General features: G+C 41.4%; 1 protein-coding gene across 1 annotated transcript in view; it reads left to right on the top strand.

The window, feature by feature from the left end:
• Positions 1-13,214, top strand: part of LOC134319304 (teneurin-1-like) — a 301,993-nt gene that overhangs the window by 66,369 nt on the left and 222,410 nt on the right. Inside the window, exon 3 of the mRNA XM_063000393.1 lies at positions 8,355-8,603. Within this exon, the coding sequence (XP_062856463.1) occupies positions 8,355-8,603 (249 nt within the window). The remainder of the gene's footprint in view (positions 1-8,354; positions 8,604-13,214) is intronic.

The raw sequence follows: 13,214 nt of genomic DNA, 5'->3' as shown, positions 1-13,214 counted from the left end.
TGTTGCATGCCCAGAGTGAAGCATGGGGGTGGATCAGTGATGGTTTGGGCTGCCATATCATGGCATTCCCTTGGCCCAATACTTGTGCTAGATGGGCGCGTCACTGCCAAGGACTACCGAACCATTCTGGAGGACCATGTGCATCCAATGGCGGTGCCGTGTATCAGGATGACAATGCACCAATACACACAGCAAGACTGGTGAAAGATTGGTTTGATGAACATGAAAGTGAAGTTGAACATCTCCCATGGCCTGCACAGTCACCAGATCTAAATATTATTGAGCCACTTTGGGGTGTTTTGGAGAAGCAAGTCAGGAAACGTTTTCCTCCACCAGCATCACGTAGTGACCTGGCCACTATCCTGCAAGAAGAATGGCTTAAAATCCCTCTGACCACTGTGCAGGACTTGTATATGTCATTTCCAAGACGAATTGACGCTGTATTGGCCGCAAAAGGAGGCCCTACACCATACTAATAAATTATTGTGGTCTAAAACCAGGTGTTTCAGTTATTTTGTCCAACCCCTGTATATTGGACGTACATTTTAGTTTAAAATCTACTATTTATCTTGATTAATTAGTACTACTTTTTAATAATACTATTTTTTATTAAATCTTTTTTATTTAGAGGAAAATTTAGGTGTTTTTTTTATCTATTCTATATTTTTTCAACCATTGGCTGTTGTTCATAGGGTAGGACAAGCCGGAGAGGGACTCCTTATAACTGAGCAAATTACGACCTCTGCTGGCTGATTGATGGCGTCTGCACAGAGTTGAGGAATAATACGTTAAACAGGGTGTGGCTCTCCGTGCACAAAGCTGATCGGCATTTAAACTCGCGTCATACAGGTGAAAAGATGCAGTCGGTACTGTGCACGTGTCGGAGGGGGCGTGTGACACTCTCGCTCTCCTCAATCAGGGCGGGGATCAGCTCCAGTAGAGAGGAAACATAACACAATTAGGTAAAAATTGGATGGGCTAAAGTTGGGAGGAAAAAGGGACAAAATGCATAAAAAAGAAATAAAAGGGGAAAAAAAACCATAATTGTATTTATTTAAAGAACAAAGTTATCCAAAACCCATATTACTCTTATGAAAACGACCTGATCCAAAGTTATTTAACGTTACAGATGTGCAACAGCTAATTGAAACTAATAGAATTTGGAGAAAGGGCGGCACAGTGGCTCGGTGGGTGGCACTCACAGCAAGAAGGTCCTGGGTTCGATCCCCAGACGGGGCGGTCCGGGTCCTTTCTGTGTGGAGTTTGCATGTTCTCCCTGTGTTTGTGTGGGTTTCCTCCGGGAGCTCCGGTTTCCTCCCACAGTCCAAAAACATGCAGTCAGGTTAATTGGAGACACTGAATTGCCCTATAGGTGAATGGGTGTGTGTATGTGTATGTGTGTCAGCCCTGCGATGGACTGGCGCCCCGTCCAGGGTGTTACTGTGTGCCTTGCGCCCATTGAAAAGCTGGGATAGGCTCCAGCAACAACCCTGATTGGATAAGCGGTTAAGAAAGTGAGTGAGTGAGAATTAGGAGAACTGAAACAAATTCATTAAATAGAATGGGTTTCCAAATACTTATGTCCATATAGTGTATATAAACCTGTGTATTCATTAAGAAAGAAGTGATTTTTTTTACTTCTTAGCTGCCAATAGGAACCTAGTTAAATAATTAGAGAAAATAATTATATGGTATTTTCTATGTAATTATTTTGTTAATATATTTTGTATTAATTTGCAGAACTCTGGCTCTGATTTTTGTATTTTGTATTTTTTCTCCACCTCCAGACTCTCTCAGCTTCTTTGCTTTGCTAAGATACGTTTATATAATGGAACAGGAAATGAGTTTTTCTGTTAGAGGTATATGTTCCAGCAGTCAAAGCCAAAATGGGTCATTCTGAACAATCTCCTGCTTTAAACATAATAGGAGAAAGATCTCTGGTGGAGGAGAAGAATAGTTGGCATTAGTGTGTGATGGATTGTTCTCATGCAGGTCATGCCCAGCGTTAAAGGGAAAATAGACCTTGGGATGCCAGATTATCAGCGCTGGAGTGGGTGTATTGTTGGCTTTGATCAATAGGCTGTCATTCACCTATTTTGCTCCATGTTTTGCTGGCACAGGCAGGTATTTATAACGGCTGACAGTAGCTTTATCGCTATGTAGGGCGCCAGCTTAATCTTTGTGCCGGAGTCCAACTTGGTGCCTCAACTGAGCTGAAACTGTAATCAGCAATCAGAGCTTCATCACAGGCACCGTGTGGTATATGATTGCATGATTCATTTCCTGCATTATCAATGCCCTCGTGGCACCCCTGCTCTCAAAATAATGAAGGTTAATAATCCTGAGTGCGCATCCGACACGTTGCACTTTTGCTGGCGCAGTTTGTAATGATGGGTATATAAAAAACACAGCCGGACATGACCTACTTACTCAACTGCTATTCATTTTAGTATTGTTTAAAAAATGATGGGGAAAGAGGACTATTTTTGGCAACATACTTTTAAGGGCATTCTTACCCACCCACTGTTTCTCTCTGCCTTCCTAAATAGTTTGCAGCAGTGGTGAACCAAAATGGATCTAATGGTACACAAAGGTGGATATACTGGTGCAGTATGAATACAGACATGGTTTGGTACCGGAACATTTATAAGACAGACATGGTGTGAGGTACTGGATAGTACAAGGACAGGCGAGACATGGCGTGAGGTAGTGAATAGTACAAGGACAGACATAGTGAGGTACTAGATAGTATGAGGACAGATGAGACATAGTGTGAGCTACTGGAAAGTATGAGTACAGGCGAGACATGGTGATGTACTGGATAGTATGAGGACAGGCGAGACATGGTGATGTACTGGATAGTATGAGGACAGGCGAGACATGGTGTGAGGTACTGGTACAGTATGAGGACAGACGAGACATGGTGTGAGGTACTGGTACAGTATGAGGACAGACGAGACATGGTGTGAGGAACTGGATAGTATTAGGACAGGCGAGACATGGTGTGAGGTACTGAATAGTACAAGGACAGACATAATGAGGTACTAGGTAGTATGAGGACAGATGAGACATAGTGTGAGCTACTGGAGTGATGTCTGGTCTATGCGACAATTAAGTCACGAGCTGCGTCCGGAATCGCATACTTACAGAGTATGCACTAGATTGGAGGAAGTATGCACTACTCGGCCGGTAAAAAAGTACATACTTTCAGTACAGAAGTGTGCAGTATGCACACAACACCGCTACGTACTACATCCGCCATCTTACCAACGTCAAGTGATGATGTGGGGACGTGATGACATAATATCACCATAGTTACAGACTCATTACAAACCCCACTCGCCAAAATTTTGGATATTTATCGTCTTTTTGTTATTTATTTGTCTTTAAAAAAAGTTATTTTCTTTATCTTACTTACACTTGTGAACAGAGGACTCCGTTTTCCGCGTCTTTCTTGTTTCTTATTCCGCTTCAATCGCCTACGCAGCTCCAGTTGCATTACGGCAGCTGCTGAATGTAACTAATAAAGTAACTTGTAATCTAACTTAGTTACTTTTAAAATCAAGTAATCAATAAAGTAACTAAGTTACTTTTTAAAGGAGTAATCAGTATCAGAAATCAGATTACTTTTTAAAGGTAACTATGCCATCACTGGTCGGGAGAAACTGGGATACAAGAGAGGGAATTAATACCATTACTAACAGTGCTGAGGTTTGTGCTTAATGTAATGAAGCTGTAAAGCTCAAACCCATTAAAATGATTGCATGATTTTTTGGGACAGTGGTAGCCTAGTGGGTAGAGCTTTGGGCAATCAGTCGAAAGGTTGAGAGTTCTAATTCTGGCTCTGCCATTCTGCCACTGTTGGGCCCCTGAGCAAGGCCCTTTAACCCTGTCTGCTCCAGGGGCACCGCACAATGCCTGAACCTGAGCTCTGACCCCAGCTTCCTAACAAGCTGGGATATGCAAAGAAAGAATTTTGTTATACTGTACACCTGTATATGTACACGATCAGCCATAACATTAAAACCACCTCCTTGTTTCTACACTCACTGTCCATTTTATCAGCTCCACTTACCATATAGATGCACTTTGTAGTTCTACAATTACTGACTGTAGTCCATCTGTTTCTCTACATACTTTGTTTTAGCCTTCTTTCACCCTGTTCTTCAATGGTCAGGACCCCCACAGGACCAACACAGAGCAGGTATTATTTAGGTGGTGGATGATTCTCAGCACTGCAGTGACACTGACATGGTGGTGGTGTGTTAGTGTGTGTTGTGCTGGTATGAGTGGATCAGACACAGCAGCGCTGCTGGAGTTTTTAAATATCGCGTCCACTCACTGTCCACTCTATTAGACACTCCTACCTAGTTGGTCCACCTCGTAGATGTAAAGTCAGAGACGGTCGCTCATCTATTGCTGCTGTTTGAGACCCTCACCAGTGGTCACAGGGCGCTGTTGGCTGGATGTTTTTGGTTGGTGGACTATTCTCAGTCCAGCAGTGACAGTGAGGTGTTTACAAACTCCATCAGCGCTGCTGTGTCTGATCCACTCATACCAGCACAACACACACTAACACACCACCACCATGTCAGTGTCACTGCAGTGCTGAGAATGATCCACCACCTAAATAATACCTGCTCTGTGGTGGTACTGTGGGGGTCCTGACCATTGAAAAACAGCATGAAAGGGGGCCAACAAAGCATGCAGAGAAACAAATGGACTACAGTCAGTAATTGTAGAACCACAAAGTGCTTCTATATGGTAAGTGGAGCTGATAAAATGGACAATGTGTGTAGAAACAAGGAGGTGGTTTTAACATTATGGCTAATCGTTGTGTGTGTGTGTATATATATATATATATATATACAGTATATATGACAAATAAAGGCCTTTATTCATTCATTCATTCATTTAATTAACAAATCTTCTAAAGTTCTAAAGTGGAATAGTGAAAAGAACTTGCAAAATAAAAGAGAACATTATTCAGAAACCTTAAAGACAACAAAAATATAAACAAAATCTCTTGTACCATTGTATCTTTAGCATCATGACTTCACAGAGAAAAGAACCGGCTGCTAACAGCTAATCCAGCAACTCTGTGTGGAGGAATTATTAAATATATGGATATGATTTTATAGACCTATGTCCACCTGGAGCAAATTAAAGCTCAGCGAGTCTGAGAGACTGTTGGTTCAAGGAACTAGCACACTGAGTCACCTCCATGCCCCCCGCTGGCCATTAATAGCATGGCGGCTGGGCATAATACTATAGTCCATGTCCCCCTGATGAGCTATAAGGCAGGTGGGCCCATTAAAGTTACATCATATACTGTATTTACTCTTACTTCTAGTCTGGTGCACAGAGGACAGAATTGACCCTGCGTGGGGAAGTTGGATAGGAAGCATCTCTGCAAAAGCAAAGCCGACTATCTGATTAAGTTTTTTTCATGCGTGGCAGAGGAATATAGAGTATGTAGCGTGTTCCTTCAAATTTGTTAATCCATCACTAAGTAGTGCAGAAAAGCCCGTCATAGTCCCAAACGGACTACAAATCCCAGGAGCTGTAAAGCTAATAAACGCTAATGCACCGCACCTGATTGTTGGGCTAGTTAAGGACAGCCCAGAGATCAGCAGTGCTGAGTCATTATCCATGCTTACCTACATTTTTGGCATCTAGCAGACGTTTTTATCCTTTGTATACTGTCTAAGCAATTGAGGGTTAAGGGCCTTGCTCAACAGCCCAACAGTGACAATCTGGCAGTGGTGGGACTTGAATCAGCGACCTTTTGATTACTAGTCCAGTATTTTAACAGCTAGGCTACAACTCACTGGGTAAGTTAGTCGGCTGGTGTGCTTTCTCCTTTGCACATTACGCCAACTTCCTCAAACTTGGGATCCATTTGTCCGCCCTTGTGAATCTTTTCACAGAATTGGTTCGGCGAATCGACTCATCGTGCATTACCTCTCGCTTTACTTTGTTTTAATCAACTCATGCAGTTGATATATTGGTGGTGATTCCTCTTCTGCTGTTTTCACCAACGTGTTACAGTCTGGTGTAAAGTTTTACTGTGTTTGACTAATATGGGCATGTTGCCTGTGGTGGAGGAATTGCAATAGTGACTATACAAAGTGCCCACATAAAATTGGTGTACAACTTAGACCCTCAGAAGATTAGATGTTGATTATAGGATAAGAGGAAGGATCTTCAAAAAGTTTCTGCACTTTTATATTTTGGTTGGAAACGGTGAGGGTGGGAGGAGTAGTAATCGGTCGTGTCTGAGAAACTGAGAGACGGATAGTCCGAATTTCCACTTTTATGGATGCTTAAAGAAGCTTTGAGGGGAAGAAGATCTGATCATCTGGTGATTATGTGAAAGCAGCAGCGCATCAGTGGCTACAGACTCAACCCAAAAAATTTTTTGCTGATGGTATTAAAAACTTGGTTCGACACTGGAAAAAATGCATCAGAAGGTGAGGATGTAGAAATGTGACGTCATTTGTTTCTGAAATTCTTAATAAATAGAGTTTTAAAAAGTGTGGAAAGTGCGGTAAAGTACGCTAGCTCACCAGAGTTGGGGTTTCAAATACATCGTATCGAATCTCAGCTCTGCCTTTCCGACTAGGCTGGGCGGCAGTATGAACAACGATTGGCTGTTGTTCAGGGTTAGGGGTAAGAAAGTCGGATCATAGGTCCTCATAACTGGTGCGACTGCGGCCCCTGCTGGCTGACTGGTGGCGCCTGCACAGGGCTGAGAAATAATGCTGAGGGGGTGTGGCCCTCCGTGCACAGTGCCCGTCAAGTATATGAACTCGACTTGTCCAGGTAAAAAAAATGCAGTCTGTACTGACTGTGAGTACCGGAGTTGAGAGTTGAGAGGCGTCCTCAGTCAGCGGTGAAGGGTCGAATCAGTATAGAGGACGCATTCAGGGTAATTGGACACGACTAGACTGGGGGATAAAAATTGGGGGGAAAAAGAGGGGAAAAATATAAATAAAAAAAAAAAGTGTGGAAACTTTTAAAGAACCCTTGTAAAAGCTTATTAATGAAAATGTATCTGTGTACAATAGTGGTGGTAAATTCGGTTCATTTTATGGACCCTGGTTAATCTGAGTCACTCAGTAATGTGATCCGGTTCACTTGAGTCACTTGAGTCACTTGTACTGACATTCTGATTGCGATTGATTTACTGCATGAAAATGCATCCAAATATCACTTGTCTTCCATCCACTCATCTTCTGTAAATAAATCCTTCTCTCTTAATTCTCCTGACACCTCACACTTCTCTTGTCAGTGACAAGTTGACACTTTTTTCTAAGTGGAATCTTGATCATGGGGGAGAGGGGGATGGACTCACCTGCCAATCAGATGGGTATATTGATGGGTCAAGGGTTCAAGGGGGATGGTCAACAACAAATTGCCATGGTAACCTCACCCAGTCAGGCAGCCACAGTGGCACCAGTGGCACCAAAACAAACAGTCAATAAATTACCGTGGGGGCTGTGATACTCCTTAAGTGGTACAGTCCTAAAGTAGCCTGTAAGTATTTGTATTTTAATAATAATATAACTATATTATTATTATTATTATTAATTTATACCACTACTACTGATAATAAGAATAATAACATGTGCATAAAATTAGCCACATAACGAACACCAGTGTGTTTAACCACTTGTTTATTGGAAAATGTAACTTATTACTTAGATTCACGGACTGGCGTGAAGTCAGTTCAGCCAAATCATGAGTCTGCGGTGTTACCAGTGAGTCTGCTCACTCGCCCTATATACTCAACAGCAGCCAGTCAGAGGACTCAGAGGATCTGGGTTAATCGTGATTCCTGATTCAGTACAAAGATTCGAATCACTAACCCGGGTGATTCAGGAACCGCCCAGCTCTAGTGTACAACATTTGGTACACAAGTGTGTGTGTAAAAATTGCATTTAGGATTGGAATAATTAAGCTACAATAATCACAAATATTCGACTCTTTTTTGTCTTTACATCTCATTGTTGAAGAGGAAGTAGTATCTGTAGTAAAAAAATGTAATGCTGAACAGAATTCAAAAGCTGCTTCTATATGTGTGATAAAATCCACATTATTAAGCTTCTGTTAGATACACATCTAAGGAGGCATATCAAAACTATATTAAACTGCTCACTTCTAGACTTCCAGAATGACCTGAAGCTCTGCAGAATCCCAACAGACAATTCCAATAAATAAATGCTGCCTTGTGTGGACAGAACTTTTCAGATATTATTCCTCTGAGACACGACCAGTTCCACCATTACCAGCTGAGAGCCAGAACGGTCAGGATTTATTTGATACATTAAACCCTTTTGTTTGTGTTTCAGATCTGGAGTTGAGCAAACCCGTGCAGATCCTGAGCAGCGGCTTTCAGGAGGATTGTGGCTATTCGCTCGGCGTAGCTACAGGTTCAGATGTGGACGACGACGCGGACGTAGAAGTGGATCCGTCACCCAGCCTTCGTCTCTGGATGGAGGACGGCCAGTCAGAGCAGAGTTCCTGTCTGTCCAGCCGAGCCAATTCCGTCCTGTCTCTCACTGATACGGAACAGGAGAGAAAATCTGATGCCAAGAGTGGTGAGTACTGCCAAGCGTGGATGATGTTATATTGGTGCAATATATGTATTTGCATCCCCGACTGCTGGGATGATTCTAAAACATTTCAAAAGCAATTAGGCTCAGAATAGATTACAGCACGTGGTGGTGTCTCGTTGCAGTTGTATGGATTTATTCTGCTGTTTTTTATCTGTCTGATAATTAACTTTAAAGTGAAAAACAAATACGCTCAGCTTGTGCATGTGATTTGATTGTCAAACTGCAGGTAAAAGTGGTACAAATTAGATTTTTTTTTCATGTGTACATTATATCAGAAAGGAAGGGTGGGGCTGAATTGCAGAATGAAATCCGACAGCTCATCCAAGTTTTGAGCTTTGCCCTGCTGCAAAGGGGGCAAATGACAAATTCTCTTAATGACAGTCGCCTGTGATTGTGAATGCTGATGTGCTCCAGGTGGCAAGATTTTTTGTCAGCACATTAGCTGGTACACCTTTTCTCTAGAAGCTGTGATGCTACTGGCTCCAGTTTTAGCTAAGAGTCATTGTTCTGTTTAATTCTTGGAACTTGCCCCGGTTTTTGGTGGGGTTTGGCCTTGCACCGGGCACATTCTGGAAGAGAGAAATACCCTAGTGTGGTTGTGGTGCTCTCTCTTTCAGAATCGGACCCGGGTTGTTCAGAAGGTTCTCCGAGAGCTTGGCTTGTCACGGAGGGAAAGGGTGTAAGTCCATTACATCTAACGGCATCCAGCTCTTATTACTACGCTATCCCTTTTCTATTCCGTATTCTCTGTTGCGGGTTGCAGATGTCATATATTTTGTATTATTGTTCCTTTGGTACTTTGTTTTTATTAATTGGCCACTATTCTTTCAATTCTCACCTTTTAGTTAATGGTTCTTAGCTTCTTAGTTTTCTTAGTAGCTCAGTGGTTAAGGTACTGGACTAGTAATCAGAAGGTTGCCGGTTCAAGCCCCATCACTGCCAAGTTGCCACTGTTGAGTCCCTGAGCCCTTAAGCTTAACCCTCAATTGCTCAGGTGTTCAGTCATAATTGTAAGTCGCTTTGGATAAAAGCATTTGTTAAATGCCACAAATGTAAATGGATTGAATATCTGTGTATGGATTCTGTTGCTCTTCTACCAGGTGTGTGGGGAGTCACCACGCTGTCTCTAGCTAGACGTGTCCTCCATTCCCGTTACAGTGAATAATTAGATGTGTCTCTCATTGGACAGCATAAACAGTAAAAATCACATGAAGTCTTTAGAGTTTTGATCTGGGTTAGTCTGAAATTTGCTTTTTGCTTTTTATCCAATCTGCAGCAGTGGTGCAGTAAATAGCCCTGTCTCCAGATGGCAAGGGTTCTACCTGTGTCTGTTTGGGTTTCCTCTGGGTGCTCAGGTTTCCTTCGACAAATCCAAAAACATGCAGTCAAGCCAATTAAAGCTACTAAAAATGACCCTACGTGTGAGTGTGTCATGTGTTTTGAGTGAGACTTGTGGCGTGTTCGGGGTGTTTCCTGCCTTTCTCCTAATGAATCAGACCCACTGGAACACTGACTAGGATACAGTGGTGGTAAAACAGACAATGAATGAGTGACTGTATGATTATTCTAGGCAAATTGCTGGTAGTTCTCTAAAAAAAAAAAACTTTAATCAATTATCTTAATTATTTGCATGGCAATTATTAAAGAAACTGAAAAAAATGTGTCCCTGACAGGCCTGGTGGTGGGTAATAAAAGCCGCTTTTGATTTACGGCGGCTCCGCCAGCGGCGTACATCTAAAAAAATTTGATGAAGTATTTAAACCTCGTATATAATATTCACACCACAGGGAGAAATGATCAGATCACAGAGAATCAGAGTCTGGATTTCTCTCACTGAGTTTTGTTCTTTTGCATTTTTACATATTTCCACGCTTTTCACTGTAGCCGGAATATTCTTCAGTTATTTTTGCATGGCTTCTTTATTGCACGGCTGAAATCCAACTGGATCACACTTATAATTGGATTCTTGAAGTGTGTGTCAGTGTGTTTAATGGTATATTGACATTAATGAAGTGAATACAGTTGGATTTGGGTAATTTGTTTTTTTTTTCCTGGAGGCTCCTGTCACTCCTGCTGCGCTTCGATAGACTCTGGGTTGGTTAGATAAGGGTTGAGTTTGGTTAAATATTTTAAGGTTGTGTTTATATTATATTATTTTCAGGTCCAGTGAGGTGTGTGTTCATTAGTGAGTGTCAGTAACAGGTTTCTATTTGAACTGTTCACAAATTCCAAAGTGGATTTCCAGAAGGTTGTTAGGAGGAAATGTATCTGGATAGTCAGATCCAAAAGACACCAAAGAACAGTGAATTACAAAAGACTAAAACATGATAAACGCTGTCTGCAGTCAAGCATCCTTACATCACCATAGTGGGCGGTTTAGGTGCAATTTCCGTAATAGCTACAGGTTTAGTAATTTGAATTCTGGAAACTGTAGTGTGCACTGTGGAATAATTTAATGCTTTTGGGGTTGTGGGTGCACTGGGCTATAATTTACATGCAAAATAAACCGGTGTGTTCATTACCTGATAATGATCAGTCAAAACATTAAAGCCACCTGTTTAATATGGTGTCAAAACAACTCTAATCCACTGAGACGTGGGGTCTGTCTGAAAACCTGGTGAGCTGCCTTGCTGCCTATACTGCCTACCTGGGCAACTGCCTCAGTAGAGAGGATTCTAATAGGACATCGACTTATAAGGCAGATTATTAGATGCACTAGTAAGGAGGCACATTAGTAGGCATCATTTTAAGGCATCTAAGGATTTAGACATGCCTTCTTCTCAGGAGCACGAATAGGATGATGTAAAATGTGTCTATGTAGACAGATCACTAGGTTTTCGGACAGATCCATGGACTCCACAAGTCTGATGAAGTTCTGTGGTATCTGGTACCTGAATATTGCCAGAAGGTCCTTCAACTTCTTTACATTGCAAGGTGAATTGTTCTGGTACAATCTGACAGGATTTGTTTGACCAGTCAACCCTCCATTGCTACGATGCCCCATTCCGATGCCGACATACCCATTGACAAAGGTTAGCATGGGCACTTTGACTGGCCTGTGGCTATGCAGTCTCATACACAGAAGGGTTGGATATACTGTGTATTGTGACATGTTCACTTCATCAGTATTCAAAGCCACCGCCTCTGGTTGTCCTATGTGATCAATAAGTCTTAGCCATCCAAAACCTGTCAGTGGTTCATGGCTTGTCCCTCCTTAGACCACTGTCAGTGGGTACTTATCACGGCTGCCTGTGCGCACCCCTTTGCTGTTTTAGAGATACTCTAACCCAGTCGTCTGGTCATAATGATTTGGTCCATATCAAGGTCAGTCAGATCTTTATGCTGATCAGACCTCCTGCATTCAGTACATGACCTATGAAGAACCATCAGCTCGACGTTTAATATAATGTGATATGCACAGTTGTTACTAAACAGACATTGTCGTGTTCTAGCATTTAAAAAGGTAGAATAAAGCACAGGGTGAGGAATGGAATTGCTGTTTAGAGGCTGTTTGTTTGTGTTGGGATTCTGCAGGGTCATGTCTAATGAGAGTGGGGGGATTAGATTTGCTTCCTCCCCTTTCTCAGTGTCAAACTCCAACTGAATCTGAATCACAAGCACTCTGAAAACTCTGAAAATGGGGGAGCGGGCGAGCGGTGGTGGGTACGGAGTACTCAAAGAATAAACAATAGACTGCAGCGATGCTGAATTATTACATTTCAAACTGATGTATTGAGAAATGAATGTATTTGTGATGCTTGTTTTGGGCAAAAAGTCGAATAATACTGAATCTGATGTTTTTTACATCTCACATCTGAGTGTATTTGGATTTTTTCTGAGAATCTTAATGTTGTTTTTTAGATCTTAATGTTTTTGTTAAGTCAAAACTACTGATTTATTGTAAAACTGGAGTTATTTTTTAACCTGAAGCTGTGCAGTGGAAATGAAAGATTTCTGTCCATACAAAGCAGATCTTTTGGCAGGTGAATTCAGGTACTTAAATGTAGTCTTGATTCTATGAAATGTTGAACGTACACATAAAACCCTCACAACAAAACTTATAATACAAAATATAATAAGAAGAATAAGAATAATAATACACATAAACAAGTGATTATAATCATGATGTGGAACAGAGTGTCAGCGAAGGGCTGCGTCTTTGAAGGGTCTTTAGTTTGTCAACATTTGTTGAATATTTCTTCCTCAACAGTGCATAATATCATAAAACAATTCAAGAAATCTGGAGAAATTTCAGTGCAAGAATGGCAGCAATACAAAGTAATAAATGCTTTACCGTCCCAAGTTTTTTGGTACATGTTGCAGACCTAAAATGCAGAAATGGATGTTTATTAACAAATGAAATTAAGTTGACCAGACAAGACATACAATATCTTGTGTTCATTCTGTCTGCAATGAAATAAAAGTAAAAGTTATTGTAAGAATACAGCGTTTTTTATTGCATTTTTCATGCTGTCCCAACATTTTCTGATTTGTGGTTGTAAATAACAGGAAAAAAACTGTCTGATCTGTATGGGTGTATTAACATTCTACCTTATGACCTTAGCACTTCAACCAAAACTAATAATTAATCAT

Source organism: Trichomycterus rosablanca, chromosome 8, assembly GCF_030014385.1.
Source record: "Trichomycterus rosablanca isolate fTriRos1 chromosome 8, fTriRos1.hap1, whole genome shotgun sequence".
NCBI classification, from domain to species: domain Eukaryota; kingdom Metazoa; phylum Chordata; class Actinopteri; order Siluriformes; family Trichomycteridae; genus Trichomycterus; species Trichomycterus rosablanca.
This window is presented reverse-complemented; position numbering and strand designations above follow the sequence as displayed.